Source organism: Mandrillus leucophaeus, unplaced genomic scaffold (genome assembly GCF_000951045.1).
Source record: "Mandrillus leucophaeus isolate KB7577 unplaced genomic scaffold, Mleu.le_1.0 Scaffold116, whole genome shotgun sequence".
Classification (NCBI taxonomy): domain Eukaryota; kingdom Metazoa; phylum Chordata; class Mammalia; order Primates; family Cercopithecidae; genus Mandrillus; species Mandrillus leucophaeus.
In genome coordinates, this window is record NW_012099876.1 from 2,642,358 (window position 1) to 2,662,598 (window position 20,241).

A 20,241-nucleotide genomic window follows, 5' to 3' on the forward strand; every position below is an offset into this window, starting at 1 on the left:
GAAAAAGATATTGCAATGATTTCATTTAGCCACTAGAGGGCAGGAACTTACTTCTGTGGTTCATTCTGCACTTTTTTTTTTTTTTTTTTTTTTTTGCTACCCACCTGAGCAAAATCTAGCTAATGCAACTAAAGTACTACTACCTTCTGAACCTTCTTTCCTTGATATTTGCTTAATTGGAATTTAAGTCTTTGATCCAAATTAAGAAAACTGACATTTCTAGGTTCCGTTTCTATCACAATTTCCAGTACCAGATTTTTATTCACTCATGAAAACAAATAATGGGGGAGAAATAAAGTATTGCCTTCTGCTGATTCTCTTGAGTGGGATAAGGAATTTGGTTTTTGCCCTCTGGCTTACAGATTCGTATAGTGGGAATTATTTGATCTTTCAATCATAATATCAGAAAGTTCAATTTTAGTATTGTACTCCTATAGGTGCTTTTCTTCATTTTTCAGCCATTGTTTTGCTTAACTTATTTAACTTTGTATATACAGATGCCTTTTTAGTGCAACAGGGTAGTTCTTTGAGAATTATGTTTACATGTATACATCTCTAACTCAGCAGCAAGTTATTATTACGGTTCCTTAAGCTGCTGTTATCATAGAGTGGACTGATGCAGTAGAGAAATTTAATCTTTACCATGTAGTACATATTCAAATACTTGCTCACCGTTTCCTGCGTGACCTCTGGCAAGTTACATGACTTTTAATGAAGTTTTTGGTAAAGACTTCTAATAACAATTCCGATTTTTTTGCTATGTTATGGTGCTGTGAGTGTTGCCTACACTGACTGGCTGTGAAAGAGCTATTGTATATAACAGTATCTAACCCAGGATGACCTACAGCCACTTCTAATCGCAGTGTCCATTCGGTAAATGTAGTCAATTAAAATTTGTATCTATGGGCCAGGCGAGGTGGCTCACATCTGTAATCCAGCACTTTGGGAGGCCGAGGCAGGCGGATCCCTTGAGGTCCAGAGTTCAAGACCAGCCTGGCCAACATGGTGAAACCCCATCTCTACTAAAAATACAAAAATTAGCTGGGCATGGTGGTGCATGCCTGTAATCCCAGCTACCCAGGAGGCTGAGGCAGGAGAATCACTTGAACCCAGGAGGTGGAGGTTGCAGTGAACCAAGATTGCACTACTGCACTCCAGTCTGGGTGACAGAGTGAGATTCCATCTCAAAAAAAAAAAAAAAAAGTTTATCTACAGCCATTAGCAAAAAAGTTTAAACATCAGTCACATACATTTGTTATTAAAGAATCTTACTTAACTCAGGCGTCCCCAACCAGCACTGGTCCATAGCCTGTTAGGAACTGGGCTGCACAGCAGGAAGTGGCAGGTGGGCAAGCAAGCAAAGCTTCATCTGTACTTGTAGCTGCTCCCCATCGCTCAAATTACCCCCTGAGCTCTGCCTCCTGTCAGATCAGTAGCGGCATTCAATTCTTATAGGACTGTAAACCGTATTGTGAACTGCACATGCGAGGGATCTAGGTTGCACACTCCTTATGAAAATCTAATGCATGATGATCTGTTACTGTTTCCCATCACCCCCAAATGGGACCATCTAGTTGCAAGAAAACAAGTTCAGGGCTCCCACTGATTCTACATTATGGTGAGTTGTGTAATTATTTCATTATATATTACAATGTAACAATAATAATAGAAATAAAGTACACAATAAATACAACGCACTTGAATCATACTGAAACCATCCCCCCAGTAACCTCCTCTCCCCCTGGTCCATGAAAAAATTATCTTCCATGAAACTGGTCCTTGGTGCCAGAAAGGCTGGGGACCACTGACTTAACTTGTATATAACATTTGTCTCTAGAAAATCATACGAGGTCCCTGGCAAGAGTCAGTCTATGCAAGGATCTCCAAATTCCTTAGCCCAGTGTTTAATGTTCTCATTACTGACCCTCTTCTCTATGCCTTTGCTTGGGCACTGGGGTGAGAAGGTAAGGAGTTGTGGGCTGCAGACTAGTTGGCTCCTGGCCCACTGAGTTCCCAGCCCAGCCCTGTCCCTTCAGCATTGCTAAGGATGCATGGCTCACTCTTGCACCGTCTCAGAGTCCCAGGCAAACTCTGCTCCTCCTGGCAGAGGGTACAGATTGGCAGCTTCTGGGCCAGATGCAGTCTGAAGATGTTCTCTGTTTGGCCTCTCAGTGACTGGAAACTGGGAGAGTTCACTCAAAAATTTAGTTTTTCCATTTTTCTCAAAACCTGGGCAGCAATAGGCGAAAAATGAACAGCAGCAACTGCCCCATTTACGGGCTGTCTCTCTCCTGCTCTGGACATGACCTCACTTTGCCCTATTGCGTTAAATCCAGTCCACTTCACTGGTTTCTATCACTTCCATTAACTGCCTATTACTCTGCAGTGTGAATAGTATCCTTAGGGATTGTGTCCCTAGAGTGACACAGTCTACTCTACATAGAGACATCTCCAGGTGTGACACCTGGACTAAGTATTTCTCCAACGCCTACTTCAAAGTCCAGCACCAACCCTTGGTGACCCCTTCATCCCCAACTGCAACCAGAAAGTATTTGCCTGAATGTTTACTTAACATTTATCCGCTTTTAAAAATATCTTTGATTTTATATTTTACGTCCATTTTTGGAAGGTGGAGGCTTTGTCTCACATGCCCTTGATAAGCAGAGATGTATTTTTTCCTTTATTTGACTCAAATTGACAATTGAACTTGGTTTCCCAAGGGCGTACAGCTACATGGAGTATCTGAAAACTCAATACAAAGCTAAAAATAAACTTGTTGGATCCAGTTTGAATGCACCTCCAGCCTAACACCTCAAGACACTAATTTTAGTTGCCAAAAAAAAAAAAAAAAAAGCCACCATTATTACTTTCACAGAAGCTGGTTTTCCCTAACTTCCATTCTTTCCTCCATCAAAATTTTCTTTTTTTCTATCCTTTTTCAGAGGGCTAATTTTAGTGAACTGTCACATTGGGAAGAATCTGGTTCATTCGCCACATGGTTTTAGAAACCGACTTGGATATAATGGGGAAGGTCAGATCCCCATGAAACAGGGACATCTTCCTATCTGCTTTCTAAAGCAGCTGAGTTTGGTAACCAAGGGCACCCTCTTCAGCTGGGAGGCCAGGAAAGCGTTACTGCTGCTATATTTAAGACAAAGAACCACCCACTGTGGGTGTATAGGCCCCAGGTAGTCAAATCTAGTTTTTCAAGGGAAGCAAGAAATCCATTGTTTCAGTATAAAATCACCTTAATTAAAAGATTTGACAACATTGGATGAGCCAAAGAAAATGCATCCATGTATCCCATTGGGACCATGAGTTTCCAGTTTGCAATGCCTTGCTGAACAAAACACACAATCCAGTCCCTTTGCATATAATTCTAGGGAGAATTTTTCTGATGGATGTAACTAGATAGTGTGACCATACTGGCACTTACCCATCAGAAGCAGTCATTTTTCAAAAGAAAGATTCTGTCATAGTGACCTATACAGGCTGCCCCGGTTACTTGTTTAGGCTCCTGTCTGCCCTAATTGATGTCCAGCCACTGCTACTAAGGGCTCTTCCAGCACTCAGCAGGCTGTAGTAAACAAGCAGGGATGATCTGTTGAATTAAAATAAGTTCTGCCATCACTTAATGCAGTTTTGGAAGATGCTTTAAAGATAATTTGGGGAACAGATTAAAAGCCACTGGTAACAATCAGTGTCACTATTTTCACTCTTATCTTACTTTTTATAAAAATGTTATTATAGGACAATTTTTCATCTCTAATGACATGCCAAAATGTCACAGTGTTGGGCTCCAAACGGCTTCTGGAAAAATGTATTTCCTAATGTATTTTTAAAATGTGCTACAAAGTAGAACATTGGGATAGCCTCATTGTCAGTAAAACCTGCCAGGGACTTGGAAGGCAATTCTGATGAAGAGTTACAGAGAATCTGGCACATTGAAAAGCAACATTAAAAGAGTATATGTAGGCAGTTATTTTATAAGGATCAGCATTTATTCAGCAAACATTTTTAAACTGTTTACTCTGTATAAGGTATGTTGAATTAGCTGCTGGAGGGAAATGTTTCAATGCATTTATTATTATTATTCATTGGTAGTATTCCACAAGCTTAAATATTTTATTTGTTTTATGTCAACATAAATAACAAACAGAGATGCCCTCTAAAAGAAAATGATATTATTTAAGAATAGGACGTACTAAATTATGTGCATAGTCAGGGAGGGAAGGAAGACAAAGGTTTTTAGAGGATAAATGAGGAGGATTACATAATTGTTTTGAGATGATTATGCTTGGCTACAAGGATCAATAACAAGAGTGACATCAGTCCGAGGCTGGACAGGGAGTTGCTGGGCAGGTGTCCTCACAGAAGTATTTTTTGTGTAAAGTTGTTATGGCCTTTGTACAAGGTGATGGTTTTTGCAGAGTCTTTTGTGAGAGTTTTTCTTATCAGGCATTTATGAGTGAGAACCTTCTCTTTATGACATTCCCTGGCTCTTTTTGTCAGGGTTTGTTGGGTTGTTGTTGTTGTTTTAATATAAGGGACTCCATTTGGATTCTGACAACTTTCACATTATTTAACATCCACATATTTACTCTATGCCAGAAACAATTCCAAGCACTTTGTAAGTATTAACTTATTTAATCATCTAAACAATCTAACAAGATAATATTATGATTCCCAGTACACACATGTCTTCATCTATAAGGATAAAGAAACTGAAGCACAGAGTGTTAAGTGAACCATCCAAAATCACACTGTTGGTAAATTGCAGGGCCGGAATCTGAACCCAAGCAAGCTGTGCTCCAAAATGTATGTTCTTATCCATCATATCAATTAGCTCGTTCTATAAAACAACCCCAAACTTGGCGGCTTATAACATCAACTGGTTATTATTTTTCATGCATTATCTGGTCAGCTGGGCAGGTCTGCAGATCCAGACCAGACTCATAGACTCAGCTCATCTCAGCTGGGCTCACTCAAGTGTGTGTGCTCAGCTGGGGACTGGCTGGTCCAGGACATCCTTGACCAAGATGACTCAGCTCTCCTCCAGAAGAGCTGGATGAGAGACCAGGATGACTCAGACCTCTCATTCTCCATTGCTATAATAGGGCCCTGAGAAACAGTGGAAAAATTTGCGAGGGCCTTTTGTATCAAGTTTGCTACTCTCTGATGGACCAAAGCCTATCACATGGTCTAGTACAGAGTCAGTGTGGAAGGGCACCACAAACAGGCATAGACATAGGTTGGTGTAAAAATTGGAGACTTTAATACAATTAACCTCCCATAGTCATGGCTCAACACTATGCTGTTTAAACCCTGCTTTCCAGGCAGTATCAAATTTGATATTTCCAACTCCAAAAGAATTGTGAAGATGCTGCAAAATGTAGCCTTGTCGGTTTAGGAAGGCAAGAAAAGAGTAAAAAGAAATGTGGAAAATGAAAGGATATTTTTAATTTTAGGCTGATCCTGGAGAAACACCATCAGAGACTCCAAGTGAAGTGAGAACAACTCCAGCAGAAAACGGGGTGAATCACACTACATCCCTGACACCCAAGCCACCCTCCCAGGCTCTCCACAGCCAGCCAGCTCCAGGTAAGCCATCTGGAAAGAGCTGGACAACGTGAGCAAGATCCTTCAGTTCATTAGTGCGACTGAAGGAGGCGCTGTGATGTGGGTAGCTAAAGCATTAAGTGGGGAAAGATGTGTGGACTTAGGAGGTGCTCCGACAATGTGCAATTGATGAATGAAGGCCAGAAGAGATTCATATGTGCTCATCTGGCTCTACAGATAACTTATTAAACCACAACAAAAAAATCACCCAGATTTCCTGTGTCCTTTTTTAGTGATGAATTATAACCCATCTACTGGCACGGTTTGAGAAGAGTTCTCCAAGCAGCTTATAAACAACCATGCCTTAGAAGTGCATTCTTAGGCCTGCTTCATTAATTCTGTGCCAAGGGCTCCTTTCCCTCTTTCTCCAACTTTCTTTTCAACATCCTTGAGTGTCTGCTATGTGCTGGACACATTGCTAAGCCTTTCATATGGATCATTTCAATTCCTGCTCCCGCCCCTCGCCATACCAGGCCCAGAGAGTAGATTCTACTATTGTCCCTATTGTGCAGATGAATAAGCTGACATTTTCAAGTAATAAAGTACTTATTGAAGGCCACAGAGCCAGGGAAGAGTGAACTTAGGCCTGACACAGTTCCCGATGATACTAACATTCTTGCTTTTAGCTCCTATGTTCCAACCAAAGCCGCATTCATGTCTCATTTCTCAAAAAAAAAATCCTTTGATTTCTATGCAGCTAACTTTGACATTTAATCTTATGCAGCTTTCTGTAACTATTCCTTGTGTGTATGTCCTGTTTACTCCAGTAAATGGGAGGCCTCCTAGGTAGACTTCAGTTTGGTGCCTCCTCTGTACATCACACAGTGCTGGAGAATAGCATGTACCTGATAATTTCTTGTTGAATTGGTTTAATAAAGTAAACAAAAGGGAACAGAATTTCCTTCTATGAAGGTGTGGAAAGGAGCTCCTTTCTTTGTCATACTAGGTCAGAGCGCCAGTAGATCCAGATCTTTCATTTAGGGTGGAAGGGTATTTCTCATTGGGGAGAATGAGAAATAAAAAAAGAAAAGGAATTATATTTAATTTGTATCAGACATGCTTGAACTGCTTTTTAAAAGGTTGCTGGCGAGGCATGGTGGCTCATGCCTGTAATTCCAGTACTTTGGAAGGTTGAGACAGGCAGATCACTTGAGGTCAGCAGTTCAAGACCAACCTGGCCAACATGGTGAAACCCCCATCTCTACTAAAAATACATAAGTTAGCCTGGCATGGTGGTGCATGCCTGTAGTTCCAGCAACTCAGGAGGCTGAAGCAGGAGAATCGCTTGAACCTAGGAGGTGGAGGTTGCAGTAAGCTGAGATTGCACCACTGCACTCTAGCCTGAGTGACAGAACGAGGCTCCATCTCAAAAAAAAAAAAAAGTTGCCAAAGTCAATAATAGTGAGAAGATGACTTAATTATGAACAAGAAGTAAATTTTCAAATAAAGAGTTTTATATACCAAATACAAACATCTTGAGTGCTTCTGAAATATAAATCCATCATTTAAATGTGTGAGTAAATAGTCATGTGTTCCTGAAAGTAAAAGAGAATTTAGCATTTTCACATTTAACTTTTTTAACTTGATATTTTGGAATAATTTAACTTACGGAAAACATTTTTTAAATGGCACAGAATACATTCAAAAATAGCCTCCTCTTCCCCTAACGTTAACATCTCATGGGATCATGGGGCAATCATCAAAACCAGGAAACTAACATTGGCACGATACTCTGACCTGAACCGCACACTTTATTTGGACTAACTTGCTTTCCGCTAATGTCCTTTTACTGTTCGAGATTCCAACGCAGGATCCCACATTGTATGTTATTGTCATGGTTCTTTCGTCTCCTTTCATCTCTGGCAGTCCCGCAGTCTTTCCTGTCTTTCATAACCTTGGTACTTTGGAAGAACTCTAGTCAGTTATTTTGTAGAACGTCCCTCAGTCTGGGTTGGTCCAATGTTTCGCCATGATTAGGTTGAGGGCATGCATTTTGACAAGAGCACCACGCAAGTGATACTCGTCCTTCTCAGTGCATCACATCACGGATATATGTTGTTGCTGGGTCTCATCACTGATGATGTGGGATCACTTGGTTAAGGTGGTTTCTCCACTGAAAGTTATTTATTTTCCCCTGTTAGATATATTGGGAGAGCTACTTTGAGACTATGCAAATATCCTGTTCTTCCTTAAACTTTTACTTACTGATTTTAACATTCACCAATGAATCTTTCCTGTAACAGTTATTACTGCCTAGTGGTCAATATTTGACTTTTATATTTTACTTTATTTTATTTTGGGATGGAGTTTGGCTCTTGTTGCCCAAGCTGGAGTGCAGTGGTGTGATCTTGGTTCACTGCAACCTCTGCCTCCTGGGTTCAAGCGATTCTCCCGCCTCAGCCTCCCGAGTAGCTGGGATTACATGCATGCACCACCACACCCAGCTAATTTTGTATTTTTAGTAGAGATGGGATTTCGCCACGTTGGTCAGGCTGGTCTCGAACTCCTGACCTCAGGTGATCCACCGGCCTTGGCCTCCCAACATTTGACTTCTAAAAGGCCACTTGTCATTCCTGATTTTGCCAGAAGGTGGCAATAGCATTGCCTAAACTGAATTTGTTTTGCTTCCAGGTGGATGTCTTTTCTCTTTTCTCTCATTATAAATGGGACATATAATATCACCACTTTTTTTTTTTTTTTTTTTTTTTGAGACAGACTTTCACTCACTCTGTCACATAGGCTGGAGTGCAGTGGCATGATCTCAGTCCACTGCAACCTCCACCTCCTGGCTTCAAGTGATTCTCCTGCTTCAACCAACCAACTCGCTGGGATTACAACTACCTGCCACCATGCTCTGCTGATTTTTGTATATTTAGTAGAGACAGGGTTTTCCCATATTGTCCAGGCTGGTCTTGAACTCCTGACTTCAAGTGATCCACCTGCCTCAGCCTCCAAAAGTGCCGGGATTACAGGAATGAGCCACTGCACCTGGCCTAATGTTACATTTAATTAGGTTTGTCTCAAAGCTGCAAATAAAGACTTTTTAAGCATAATTTTTATAAAGAATTTTCTCACACAATTTGTCATTTCTCTGAAAAGAGATTTAGATTCAAGGCCCGAATATGTTTGTTTGCTTGTTTGTTTATAGGAAGAATACAATTTAAAAAGCTGAAGAGGCTATTTATTTTATCTTTTATATTACAGGTTCTGTAAAGGCACCTGCCAAAACAGAAGATCTTATTCAGAGTGTCTTAACAGGTAAATGCCACCCTTTCCCCCCATGGAATTCAGCAGCTGAGTATTACACAGTGGAAGTATTTAGAGGAGAGGAAATTTCCATTCATATCTGAAAAATAACGTCATTAATATTTCTTCTTCTAAAACATCTACAGACGTACACTTTTAGTTTAGTCTACGTGGTATGATATCATCACAGAGAAGTAACCATACTTTGTAGCTAGAACCCTACTGGCATAAAAATAATGTAGTTTCACAAGATAGCTATTTCAGCATCAAAGAATAGTTTCATGCTGGAAATGTAACCCAGTGAGCAAGAATGCCTGTCTTTCCAAATTGCCAACAATAAACTATATTTTAGATATGAAGAATATCCATTTGTGAGCATAAAATGCACAGTCTTTCAGAACTGTGATACCGTTTGGAATTATTTTGTATTTGGTTACTCACATAAACTAGTGGAACTAAAATTGGTATAAGCTTTGTGCAGGACAATTAGCAGTAGGTAGTGGAATGTTAAAAATGTTTATAATACTCAGCTCAATATACAACAGAAATGTACACACATGTTCATCAAAAGCAGCACCACTGGTAAGGGCCAAATCTAGAAACGACCCAATGTCCATCAGCAGTAAGGTAGGTAAATAAATTGTGATAAATTCCTAGCATAGAACAGGAGGCAGCTGCAGGAATAAATAAACTCAAGTCACACACAACCTGGATAAAACTTAAGCATAATGTTGAGGAGAAAAGCCAGACACAAAAGAGCATGTTCTGTAGGATTCCATATACACTAACTTCAAGGACAAAACTAATTCATGCTATAGAAACCTGGATTTGGATTATACTTGGTGGGAGACAGGAACCAAAAAGGAAGACTTTTGGGATGCTGGCAAACTTCTGATTTTGACCTGAGTGATGGATATTGAAGCACATTGACTGTGGAAAAATTTACAAGGCTATACATTTATGATTTATGCACTTTGATGTATGTATTTGTATTTCATCAAGAAATGCATAAAATGTGCATAGAAAAATTACTTGAGGAAAGTATTAAAAGAAAATATAGTTTGGTTTGGTTTTTGAGATGAAGTCACCCAGGCTGGAGTGCAGTGGCGCAATCTAGGCTAACGGCAACCTCCACCTCTCGGGGTCAAGCGATTCTCCTGCCTCAGCCTCCCAAATAGCTGGGATTACAAGCATGCGCCACCACGCCTGGCGAATTTTGTATTTTTAGTAGAGATGGTGATTTGCCATGTTGGCCAGGCTGGTCTCGAACTCCTGACCTCAGGTGATCCACCTGCCTCAGCCTCCCAAAGTTTTGGGATTACAGGCGTGAGCCACCACACCCCTCCCAACAAAACATGTTTTTAAAAGATTTAGTTCTAGGCTGGGCATGGTGGCTCATGCCTGTATTCCCAGTACTTGTGGAGGCCAAGGGGGTGGATCACCTGAGGTCAGGAGTTCGAGACCAGCCTGACCAACATGGAGAAACCCTATCTCTACTAAAAAATACAAAATTAGCTGCTGTGGTGGTGTGCACCTATAATCCCAGCTACTCAGGAGACTGAGGCAGGAAATTCGCTTGAACCCAGGAGGCGGAGGTTGCGGTGAGCCAAGATCGCGCCATTGCACTCTAGCCTGGGCAACAAGCATGAAATTCTGTCTCAAAAAAAAAAAAAAAAAAAGATTTAGTTTCATGGGAAACAATACCATATTAATGCATACAACAAGAGACAGAAATGTTCCTAGAACATGATTTTAATGTTATTTAAAAGAATGTAAATGAATGGACAAAAGGCAATGGTCTGTACCAATACATTAGCTGTGATTATATCTTGGTGGCTTCTTTATAAATGATATTTATGTCTTTATATAAGTGGGCATTACCTTTATACTTAAGAGCATATTCTAAGGAACAGCCTCTCGTCTACAGACTTTTTAAAAATAATAGTTTATGTGGCTTTATTTCTAATCATAGGTAAGAACATCTAGAGCCTTATTTCCAAACTGCCTAAAGCTGATATGCTGTAAACCACTTTTAAAGAAATAGAATTGCATCTGCCACCAAGAATGCAGCAATTCCTTGGGATTATAAATTCTTAATGTAATAACTTATTATGCAACCATAATGAGTCAATTTGGGCCTGAGGGAAACCATTAAATAAATGTACCTGGTTTTCTCCATGGCCTCATTCTCAAAAGAAATTGAATGTCAGGAGAATAGACACAGTATTAGAAAAGGAAACATATTTCTATTGCTTAAAGACCTTAACATTTAATAGCATCAATTATTATTCTAGTTCCAACGTTTATTCACTAGACATCTAATTTTCTATTCAGGTCTCTTGTTACTCACAGCATATATTATTTCTGAATCACTTGATAGTTTTAAATATTTATGGTGACATTTTTTGTTCCCGGAAGCAGGACATTCAATTCAAAGCATGGAAACGTGAACTATGACTTGATCTAGGTCCATATAAATGACAATTCACCGAAGTTAAGATACCATCAGTTGTAAAGCGTTCTATGCTCATGTGTTGCTAAAAAAGAAAAGCACTGACCCACCGTAATACCCCACCAACCATAAGATGCATCTTGATTTCAGAAATGTTACCATATTTTTTAAATGCACATTCTAGAATTGATTGAATATATCAGTAAAATACAGATTTGTTTTGTTTTGTTTTGAGACAGAGTCTCACTGTGTCACCCAGGCTGGAGTGCAATTGTGTGATCTCAGCTCATTGCAACCTCCGTCTCCTGGGTTCAAGTGATTGTCCCGAGTAGCTGAGATTACAGGCGCCTGCCACCACGCCCGGCTAATTTGTGCATTTTTATTTTTCATGTATTTATTTATTTATTTAGAGACAGAGTCTCACTCTGCCGCCCAGGCTGGAGTGCAGTGGCGCGATCTTGGCTCACTGCAACCTCTGCTTCCCAGGTTCAAGCGATTCTCCTGCCTCAGCCTTTCGGAGTGGCTGGGATTATCGGCATGTGCCCCCATGCCCAGCTAATTTTTGTGTTTTTGGTAGAGATGGAAGTTTTGCCATGTTGGTCAGGCTGGTCTCGAACTCCTGACCTCAGATGATTCACCCACCTTGGCGTCCCAAATTGTTGGGATTACAGGCGTGAGCCACCGCACCTGGCCTAATTTTTGTATTTTTAGTAGAGACAGGGTTTCACCATGTTGGCCAGGCTAGTCTCGAATTCCTGACCTCAGGTGATCCACCTGCCTGGGCCTCCCAAAGTGCTGGGAGTACACGTATGAGACACTGTGCCCGGCCCAGGATGTTTTAAGGTCAGGCCCTATCACTTTAAAAGTTTTCTCAGCATGGGATAAAAAAAGCAGCCAGGCATGATGACTCATGCCTGGAAATCCCAGCACTTTGGGAAGCCAAGGAGGGCGGATCACTTGAGGCTGGGAGTTTGAGACCAGACTGGCCAACATGGCAAAACCCCATCTCTACAAAAAATAGAAACTAATTAGCCGGGCGTGTTGGTGCATGCTTGTAATCCCAGTTACCTGGGAGGCTGAGACGTGAGAATCACTTGAACCCGGGAGGTGAAGGTTGCAGTGAGCTGAGATCGTGCCACTGCACTCCAGCCTGCGCAGCAGAGCAAGACTGTCTCAAAAAAGAAAATAATAATAAAAATAATATAGTAATGTGGCCCGCTAGTAAGCCTCTGGTGACTTTGTGCAAATTATAAGAGATCTTCCCTCAGACACTTTACTGCTATATGCTTTTATGATAAATGTACAAACTTATGATGTTTATACTATAAATGGTACCTTTAGAAACGGTGCTGTAGAACCTGCACAGTTATTTTCTAAGCCTCCACAGGCACAGTGCCAGAAACTGGGTTAAATACTTTCTGTGAGTTCTTTTATTTCATCATCTTAACAACCCTGTAAAGTTATAGAAGTATTATAATCCTTCTAGCAATGCTGTTGGTGCCCTGCCCAGATTCCTTGTACAGCTGGTGTACCCGTCTCCTGGCTGGTGGTGAGAGTTGGCTGCTAACAGCTCATAACTTGTCCTTCTCTGCAAAATTGCCCTCAACCAAAAGGAAGCCCCCTCTCCAGATGGTTATGCCTCCATGCACTGAATGACCCAAACATGCAAGAAACTCACCTTCTTGCCTCAAGATGAAACCAGCTCAGTGGTACAACTCACACTCCAGCACTCCCCCATGGGATCAGGCAGAGACCAGACTCCATCCTTCTGAGACCACACCCTTGCTCAGCTCCTTCCCCAGCCCCGTCTGTTTCCCTGGCTCCCCTACTCTGAGAGTCCCTCAGTAAAGTGTGTGCACCTGAATCCCCATCTCGCATTCTGCTTCTAGGGAACCCAAACTAAAAATATATATATTCAAATGAAGCAATCGGGTTTCTGAGAAGTTTAATAACATAGTCTCAAAGTTAGCAAGTGATAGAGTCAGACTGGAACCCAGATAGAGCTGACATCAAGCGTTGCTCTTAAACTCCAGCTGAGCAAGATCAAACGTTTCCTCCTAACAAGGTGGCCACTCCTCTTTCCATCTGGACGTTGAGCCCTCCCATTCCCTTAGCTTTCATATTCATTTGTTGCAGAAGTGGAAGCACAGACTATCGAAGAGCTAAAGCAACAGAAATCGTTTGTGAAACTTCAAAAGAAGCACTACAAAGAAATGAAAGACCTGGTTAAGAGACACCACAAGAAAACCACTGACCTTATCAAAGAACACACTACCAAGTATAATGAAATTCAGAATGACTACTTGAGAAGGAGAGCAGCTTTGGAAAAGTCTGCCAAAAAGGACAGTAAGAAAAAGTAAGTTCAATGAATAATTTTAGTTTGTTTCATAGCATGAAGAGTCGTTAACATGGATTTTTAATGTTTTATATCATGTTTTTGGACCTGGACCACGGCAAGAAGGCCACCTAACCTCCTCCGTTCTCCACAGCTTTTGAGGTACCTTAGCCCAAATTTGCTTGTGGATTGAATTTTTTTATTTGACCAAATTCTGAGAATAAAAATGCAGGAAGTCCTCCCGTGAGTCTAGCCGGTGATCCCAATTCCAATTAACTAATTACCTGTATTACAGCTGCCATGAGTATGAGATTTTTGCCTTGGGTACCTAGAACCTATGTGGAGAGGCAGCTGTTTTTTTCTTTTGGAGACAGAGTCTTGCCCTGCCACCCAGACTGGAGTGCAGTGACATCATCTCGGCTCACTGCAACTTCTGCCTCCAGAGTTTAAGTGATTCTTGTGCCTCAGCCTTCCAAGAAGCTGGGATTACGCCACCACACCTGGCTAATTTTTGTATTTTTAGTAGAGATGGGGTTTCACCAGGTGGCCCAGCTGGTCTTGAACTCCTGGCCTCAAGTGATCTGCCTGCCTCAGCCTCCCAAAGTGCTGGGATTACAGACATGAGCCACCGCACCTGGCCACAACTGGTCTTATAGAAAAGAGAAGCTGACTATCCTTTGCTACCCTGTCTGAAATGTATAATGCCTTACACAGGTGACTCTTATGTTTGGGCCTGGGTTCCCACAGCCCCATGTACCCAAACCTTGATGATGAGAAGCATCTCTCACACATTCACTCAATTAATATTTATTGAGTGCCTACCGTGCCCTGGGGACACAGCAATAAACATGACCTACCCAATCATCTCAAATAGCTAACGTGGTAATGTGGGCAATGTAAACAATAAACAACAAACACACAGCATCATCTCGCGCTATGATGAGTACTATTAAGGAAAGAAATAAACAGGACCGTGGGATAGAGAATGACTAGAGATGGGTGATCCCTTCTGACATGCTGATCTGCAATAAGGTGGCACAGAAAGAATAAGGCCTGGTCAGCTATGCAAAGAACTAGGGAGACTTATTCCAGGCTGAGGAAACAGCAGGTGCAAAGGCCCTCAGGCAGGAAAAACAATGAGCTTGTTCCAGGAACAGTAAAGCTGGCAAAGTGGGTGAAACATAGTAAACCATGACAGGAGTGAAACAGGATGAGATCAGAGAAACAGGAAGGAATCCCACTGCTAGGTTCTTTAGAGCTGAAGCAAGCGACAGTTCAAAATGTATTGAATGTGCAATAAGATGCTACTGAAGAAAGAAATTGATATGGTGAAATTTGAGAGTCTCGGAGAAATGAATCTAGTTGCTGTGTGGAAGACCCTTGAGCTGTGCATCTCAAATGGATATGAGTCACCGGGATCTTGTTGGGTGCAGGTTCTGACTCCATGTCTGAACTGGGGCCTGAGCAGCACCAGGTGATGCTGATTCTGCAGTTCCATAGACAACACTCTGAATAGTGAGGATCAAGGGCTCAGAGTGAAAGCGGGAGACCAGTTAGGAAACTTTTTCATGAGTCCAGCTGAGTAACGATGGTGGTTTGGTCTAGGATGAAGGTGGTAGACATGGAGAGAAGGGGATGAATTCTTGATTTGTTTTTTAAAAAAGCGTAAGGTATGGGGTCAGAGGCCTGAAGAGAGTAGCCTGCTTGTATGTCTCTGCAATTCCCAGGTGTCCTTTAGAGAATGAAACTCATGGTGTTACCCACACCAAATATGTTCATGACACTCCATTATCTAGACTACATCAGTGCATCTCAAATTTCAGTGTGCATATTTGCTAAACACAGACCCTTGGGCCTGACCCTAGAGTTTCTGCCTCAGGGGCCTCCTTCCATAGGGACTGAGCTTCTGAGCTCTAACGAGCTCGTAAGGTTTGCTGATGCTGTTGGTCCACAGACTTTCCACTGATGGGCCCTGGTCTATAATCGTTCAGGAGCATCCTAGAAATTGAAGGGTGGCTGAAAGGCCTTCTTTGGTCTAATCCCTACCTCCCTTCCCAGCTGCCATCTCCAAGCACTTCACACAAAAACCTGTACCTTCTGCTTAGTTCCCACCATGATGACATAGGGCAGCTGGGATTCTCTGGGCTCAGGGCCCTTCTTCAATTGCAAGACTCTTGTGTGAACAATGCAGGTTCACTCCAACAGAGACCTGCTTCCAAATGTGAGGATGCCGTGTGGATTTCAGAGTGTCACGTGCTCTCAGAACCCCACATGTGGACTGCTCATCATAGCTTATCACGGGACTTTGTGGACACGGGGTCTGGTGGACCACAGGGGGTTTCCTCTCTTATACCCTGTCAAGGACTGTTCTCAGTCCTAGAATAGCATTTCATTGAGTGTCAACGAAGTGCTGGGCATATGTGTCATATCAGTTTCCTAGGGTTGCTGTAAAAAGTACAGCAAACTGGATGGCTTAAAACAATAAAAATGTATTTTCTCACAGTTTTGGAGGCTAGGAATTCAAAAATCAAGGTGTCGGCTGGGCATGGTGGCTCATGCCTGTAATCCCAGCACTTTGGGAGGCTAAGGTGGGAAGATCACTTGAGGCCAGGAGTTTGAGACCAGCCTGGGCAACATGGTGAAACCCTGTCTCTACTAAAAATACAAAACTTAGCCAGGCATGGTGGCACACACCTGTAATCCCAGCTACTCAGCAGACTGAGATAGGAGGATTGCTTGAACCAGGAGATGGAGGTTGCAGTGAGCCGAGATGGTGCCACTGCACTCCAGCCTGGACAACAGAGAAGGACTCTGTCTCAAGACAAGACAAAAGAAAACAAAGCAAAACAAAACAAAGCAAAAAAACAAAATCAAGGTGTCAGTGGACTATGCGATCTCTGAAAAGTCTAGGGGAGGAATCTTTTTTGTTTGTTTGTTTGTTCTAACTTCTGGTGGTTGCTGGCAATCTTTGGCATTCCTTAGCTGACAGATACATCACTCCAGTCTGTACCTCCATTATCACATGAATTCTCCCTGCGTAGGTGTGTCTTGGTGCAAATTTCCCTCTTCTAATGACAGACACCAGGCATTAGATTCAGGTCCACCCTAATCCACTATGACCTCATTCTATTACATTTGCAACAACCTCTTTCCAAGTTAGATCACAGACTGAGAGGTTCTGGGCAGAACCTGAAGTTTACAGGGATGTTATTTAACCCAGTACATGTGCTAACCACTTCTATGTACTATTCCATATATTGCCCACAGCAGCACTGTGAAGTAGGTACAGGCATCACCCACATTGGATAAGAGAGGACCTAAAACTCAGCAAGGCCAAGTAACCTGGCCAGGGGCACATGCAACACAAAAGGCTGTAGTGACAGTGAGGTCATGGCATGTTGCCCCCTGAGATACTGCTTGTGTCCGATGACATAGCAGATCTGGAATCTGCATCTCTGTAGACCAGTGACTGCTTCTGGTCCCTATACTTATAATCTTCTATCTCTACACAACAAAACAAACAGATGCATGAAATAACTATGTCCAAATAAATTCCCTCATTAACTATCCCAAATGTTATGAGATTTCTCTTCTAAATTTAGATTCCTGAAATTTCTTTGAACATCTTTTGCAGGTATATAGTATGAACTTCTTGACAATAAATAATGTTTCACAGCATGAAGTTCCCTAATCAACAGTGTTAATTTTTACATTAAAATGTTTTCTTCAAAGTTGAATAATTAGGGAAATGGAAGTAAATGCAGTGACTTTACATTTTGTTATCTTTTTAGGGCACAGACAGTTCTTGTCTTCCTCGGGGCTTATTTAGCTGTCAAGAATAGTTTTAATTTCAGTTATTAAGCACTAACAGCATTGTGTAAGACATTGTTCTTAAGTCTTTTTAAACATCAACTCATAACATTTTAAAAATAAAATTTTAAAATAATATTTATGTTTAAAATAAAATGTTATTTGTGGTTTTAATAAAGGTGTATCATTTAGAAGATTTATAACTTTCAAAAGCAAAAGAATCCCTTAGTTCCATATATATATATATATATATATATATAGCATTTTAATGAATTGTAGCATCAAGAGAAGTTTAAAAAAGCCTTTTAAGTTGAAATTATTACTCCACTTAATTTTCTATACTATAGTATATAAATTACTCTTATCAGATAGCCCATTTTTCATAGGTTGGCTAACCAATGGACAATGTATTGCCAGAGATAATCCAATGATCTTCACAACTCTAGGAAATTTTATGTAGAATTAGTTGTACATTTACTCAAAACTTTTTTGGAATCATTGTCATCAGCTTTCTCAGTAAAGATTATCTCAAAAGCTTGACTGATAATAATTGCCACTGAGAAATATAATTTCATTCTTTGACTGAAAACTTTATAAATTACCCTGAAACTATGTAAGCATGTAAGTGACCTGTCAATAAGCGAAGTATAAGACAAACTATTACATCCTTCCTTTACTGAATAGTCTTCTCTTGATGCCAAGTCATAGAGATAAGATGCATTTTTTAGATTTATATTGTGACATATGATTTAACACATGCTTAAATTGAAAGCACTATCAAAACCTAATACTTGGGCTTTAAAAAGTAATAAAATCATCATTTCTTAAGGGCCACCTAGGTGATATTTGTCACTTGTTCAAGGAGGAAGCTGAAAGCTAACGGTATTATCATTTACCTGTAGTTACACAGACAGTTCAAGCAAAGCTTGGCCTAAAACTTCTCCTGAGTTTCTACTTTAGTCATATGTACTATGAACCACGAAAATCTGAGACAGTTAATTTAGCAAGTTTATTTAGTAAGTTCATTTTTCCAAGGTTCAGGACGTGTGCCTGTGACACAGCCTCAGGAGGTCCAGACGACATGTACCCAAGGTGGTCAGAGCAGTTTGGTTTTATACATTCTAGGGAGACATGAGACATCACTCAACCTATGCAAGATGAACACTGGTTCTGTCTGGAAAGGCGGGACAACTCAAAGCAAAGGCAGGAAGACGGAAGCCGGAAGCTAGGAGGGGATTTCCAGGTCATAGGTAGATAAGAGACAAATGGTTGCATTCTTTTGAAGTTTCCGATTAGCCTCTTCGAAGGAGACAATCAGATATGCATTTATCTCAGTGAGCAGAGGAGTGACTTTGAGTAGAATGGGAGGCAGTTTGGCCCTAAGCCATTCCCAGCTTGACTTTTCCCTTTAGCTTAGTGATTTGGGGCCACAAGATTTATTTTGCTTTCACTGTACATATTTGTTTATTCATTTTTGTATATACTTATAAGTCATATCCTGCAAACTTCCAGTAGAATATTGAAGTAACATCATAGAAGATTTGTATGTAAAAATCCCATGAAAATAGAAAGAGAAACCGCACACAGGCATAGACTGAGCTTTGGACAAATTATCTAGACCTGCTGCCCAATATGGGAGCCACTAGCTATAGGTGGCTCTCGAGTCCTTGAAATGTTGCTTGTGAGATATAACTATAAAATACACACCAGATATCTAAGACTTCACTTTTTTAAAAAAGAATGTAAAATATCTAGAATATATCTGTTGATTTTATTTTAATTGCATGTTGAAATGATATTTTGGGCATATTAAGTTAAATAAAATATAATATTAAAATTAATTTCATTCATTCCTTTTTGCTTTTTGAAGTGACTACTAAAAGTTTGAAATTACGTCTATGAAGGGAATCACATATGTAGTTCTCATTCTGTTTCTACCAGACAGCACCAACCATTTAATGTCCTTGAACACTGAATTCAGTTCTTAGCTTCTGAGAAAAGGAATATGGGTTTGATAATTCTCCTTACCTGATTAAAGGAAACTTGCTGATTCTTCCAAGAGAGACAAGAATTTTCCTAGTATTAAATTGCCACAGACTTAATTTCATGGATCTTATACAAGCAGCAGAGGGGATAATGCCTTCAACTTTGTTTTTATAGAAGATGCAGAGATATTGTTCACTTGTTTTTTTGTTTTTTTGTTTTTTTTTTTTTTGTATTGTCCCTCAAAACAAAACAAAACCAAAAAATCCCTTAGTACATAGTATCTAAAGATACGTCATAAGGAGCTTTTCTTCAAATGGCAAAGCCAGTGGGTCTGATTATGTCTATCTGTCTTCCATCTCTCTTGATATGCAATAAAATCCTGAAAACACCTCAGATAAATGAATGGATGGACATTACATCCATTGAAGTTATTTCTTTCCTTCCTTATTTCCTTCCTTCCTTCCTTCCTTCCTTCCTTCCTTCCTTCCTTCATTCCTTCCTTCCTTCCTTCCTTCCTTCCGACAGGGTCTTGCTCTTTTGCTCAGGCTAGAGTGCCGTGGCACGATCACAGCTTACTGCAGTCTCGACCTCCTAGGCTCAATCAATCATCCTGCCACAGTCTCCAGTGTAGCTGGAACTATAGTCGCATGCCACTAGGCCTGGCTAATTTTTTTTTTTTTTTTTTTTTAGAGATGGGGTCACTACGCAGGCTGACATTGAACTGCTGGGTTCAAGTGATCTGCCCACCTCGGTCCCCAAAAGTGCTGGGATTACAGGCACGAGCCACCACCAC

General features: G+C 40.8%; 1 protein-coding gene across 1 annotated transcript in view; it reads left to right on the plus strand.

The window, feature by feature from the left end:
• PLCB1 (phospholipase C, beta 1 (phosphoinositide-specific)) overlaps positions 1–20,241 on the plus strand; it is a 765,482-nt gene that overhangs the window by 617,864 nt on the left and 127,377 nt on the right. Inside the window, exons 24-26 of the mRNA XM_011998595.1 lie at positions 5,469–5,601; positions 8,824–8,877; positions 13,454–13,673. Of these exons, the coding sequence (XP_011853985.1) occupies positions 5,469–5,601; positions 8,824–8,877; positions 13,454–13,673 (407 nt within the window). The remainder of the gene's footprint in view (positions 1–5,468; positions 5,602–8,823; positions 8,878–13,453; positions 13,674–20,241) is intronic.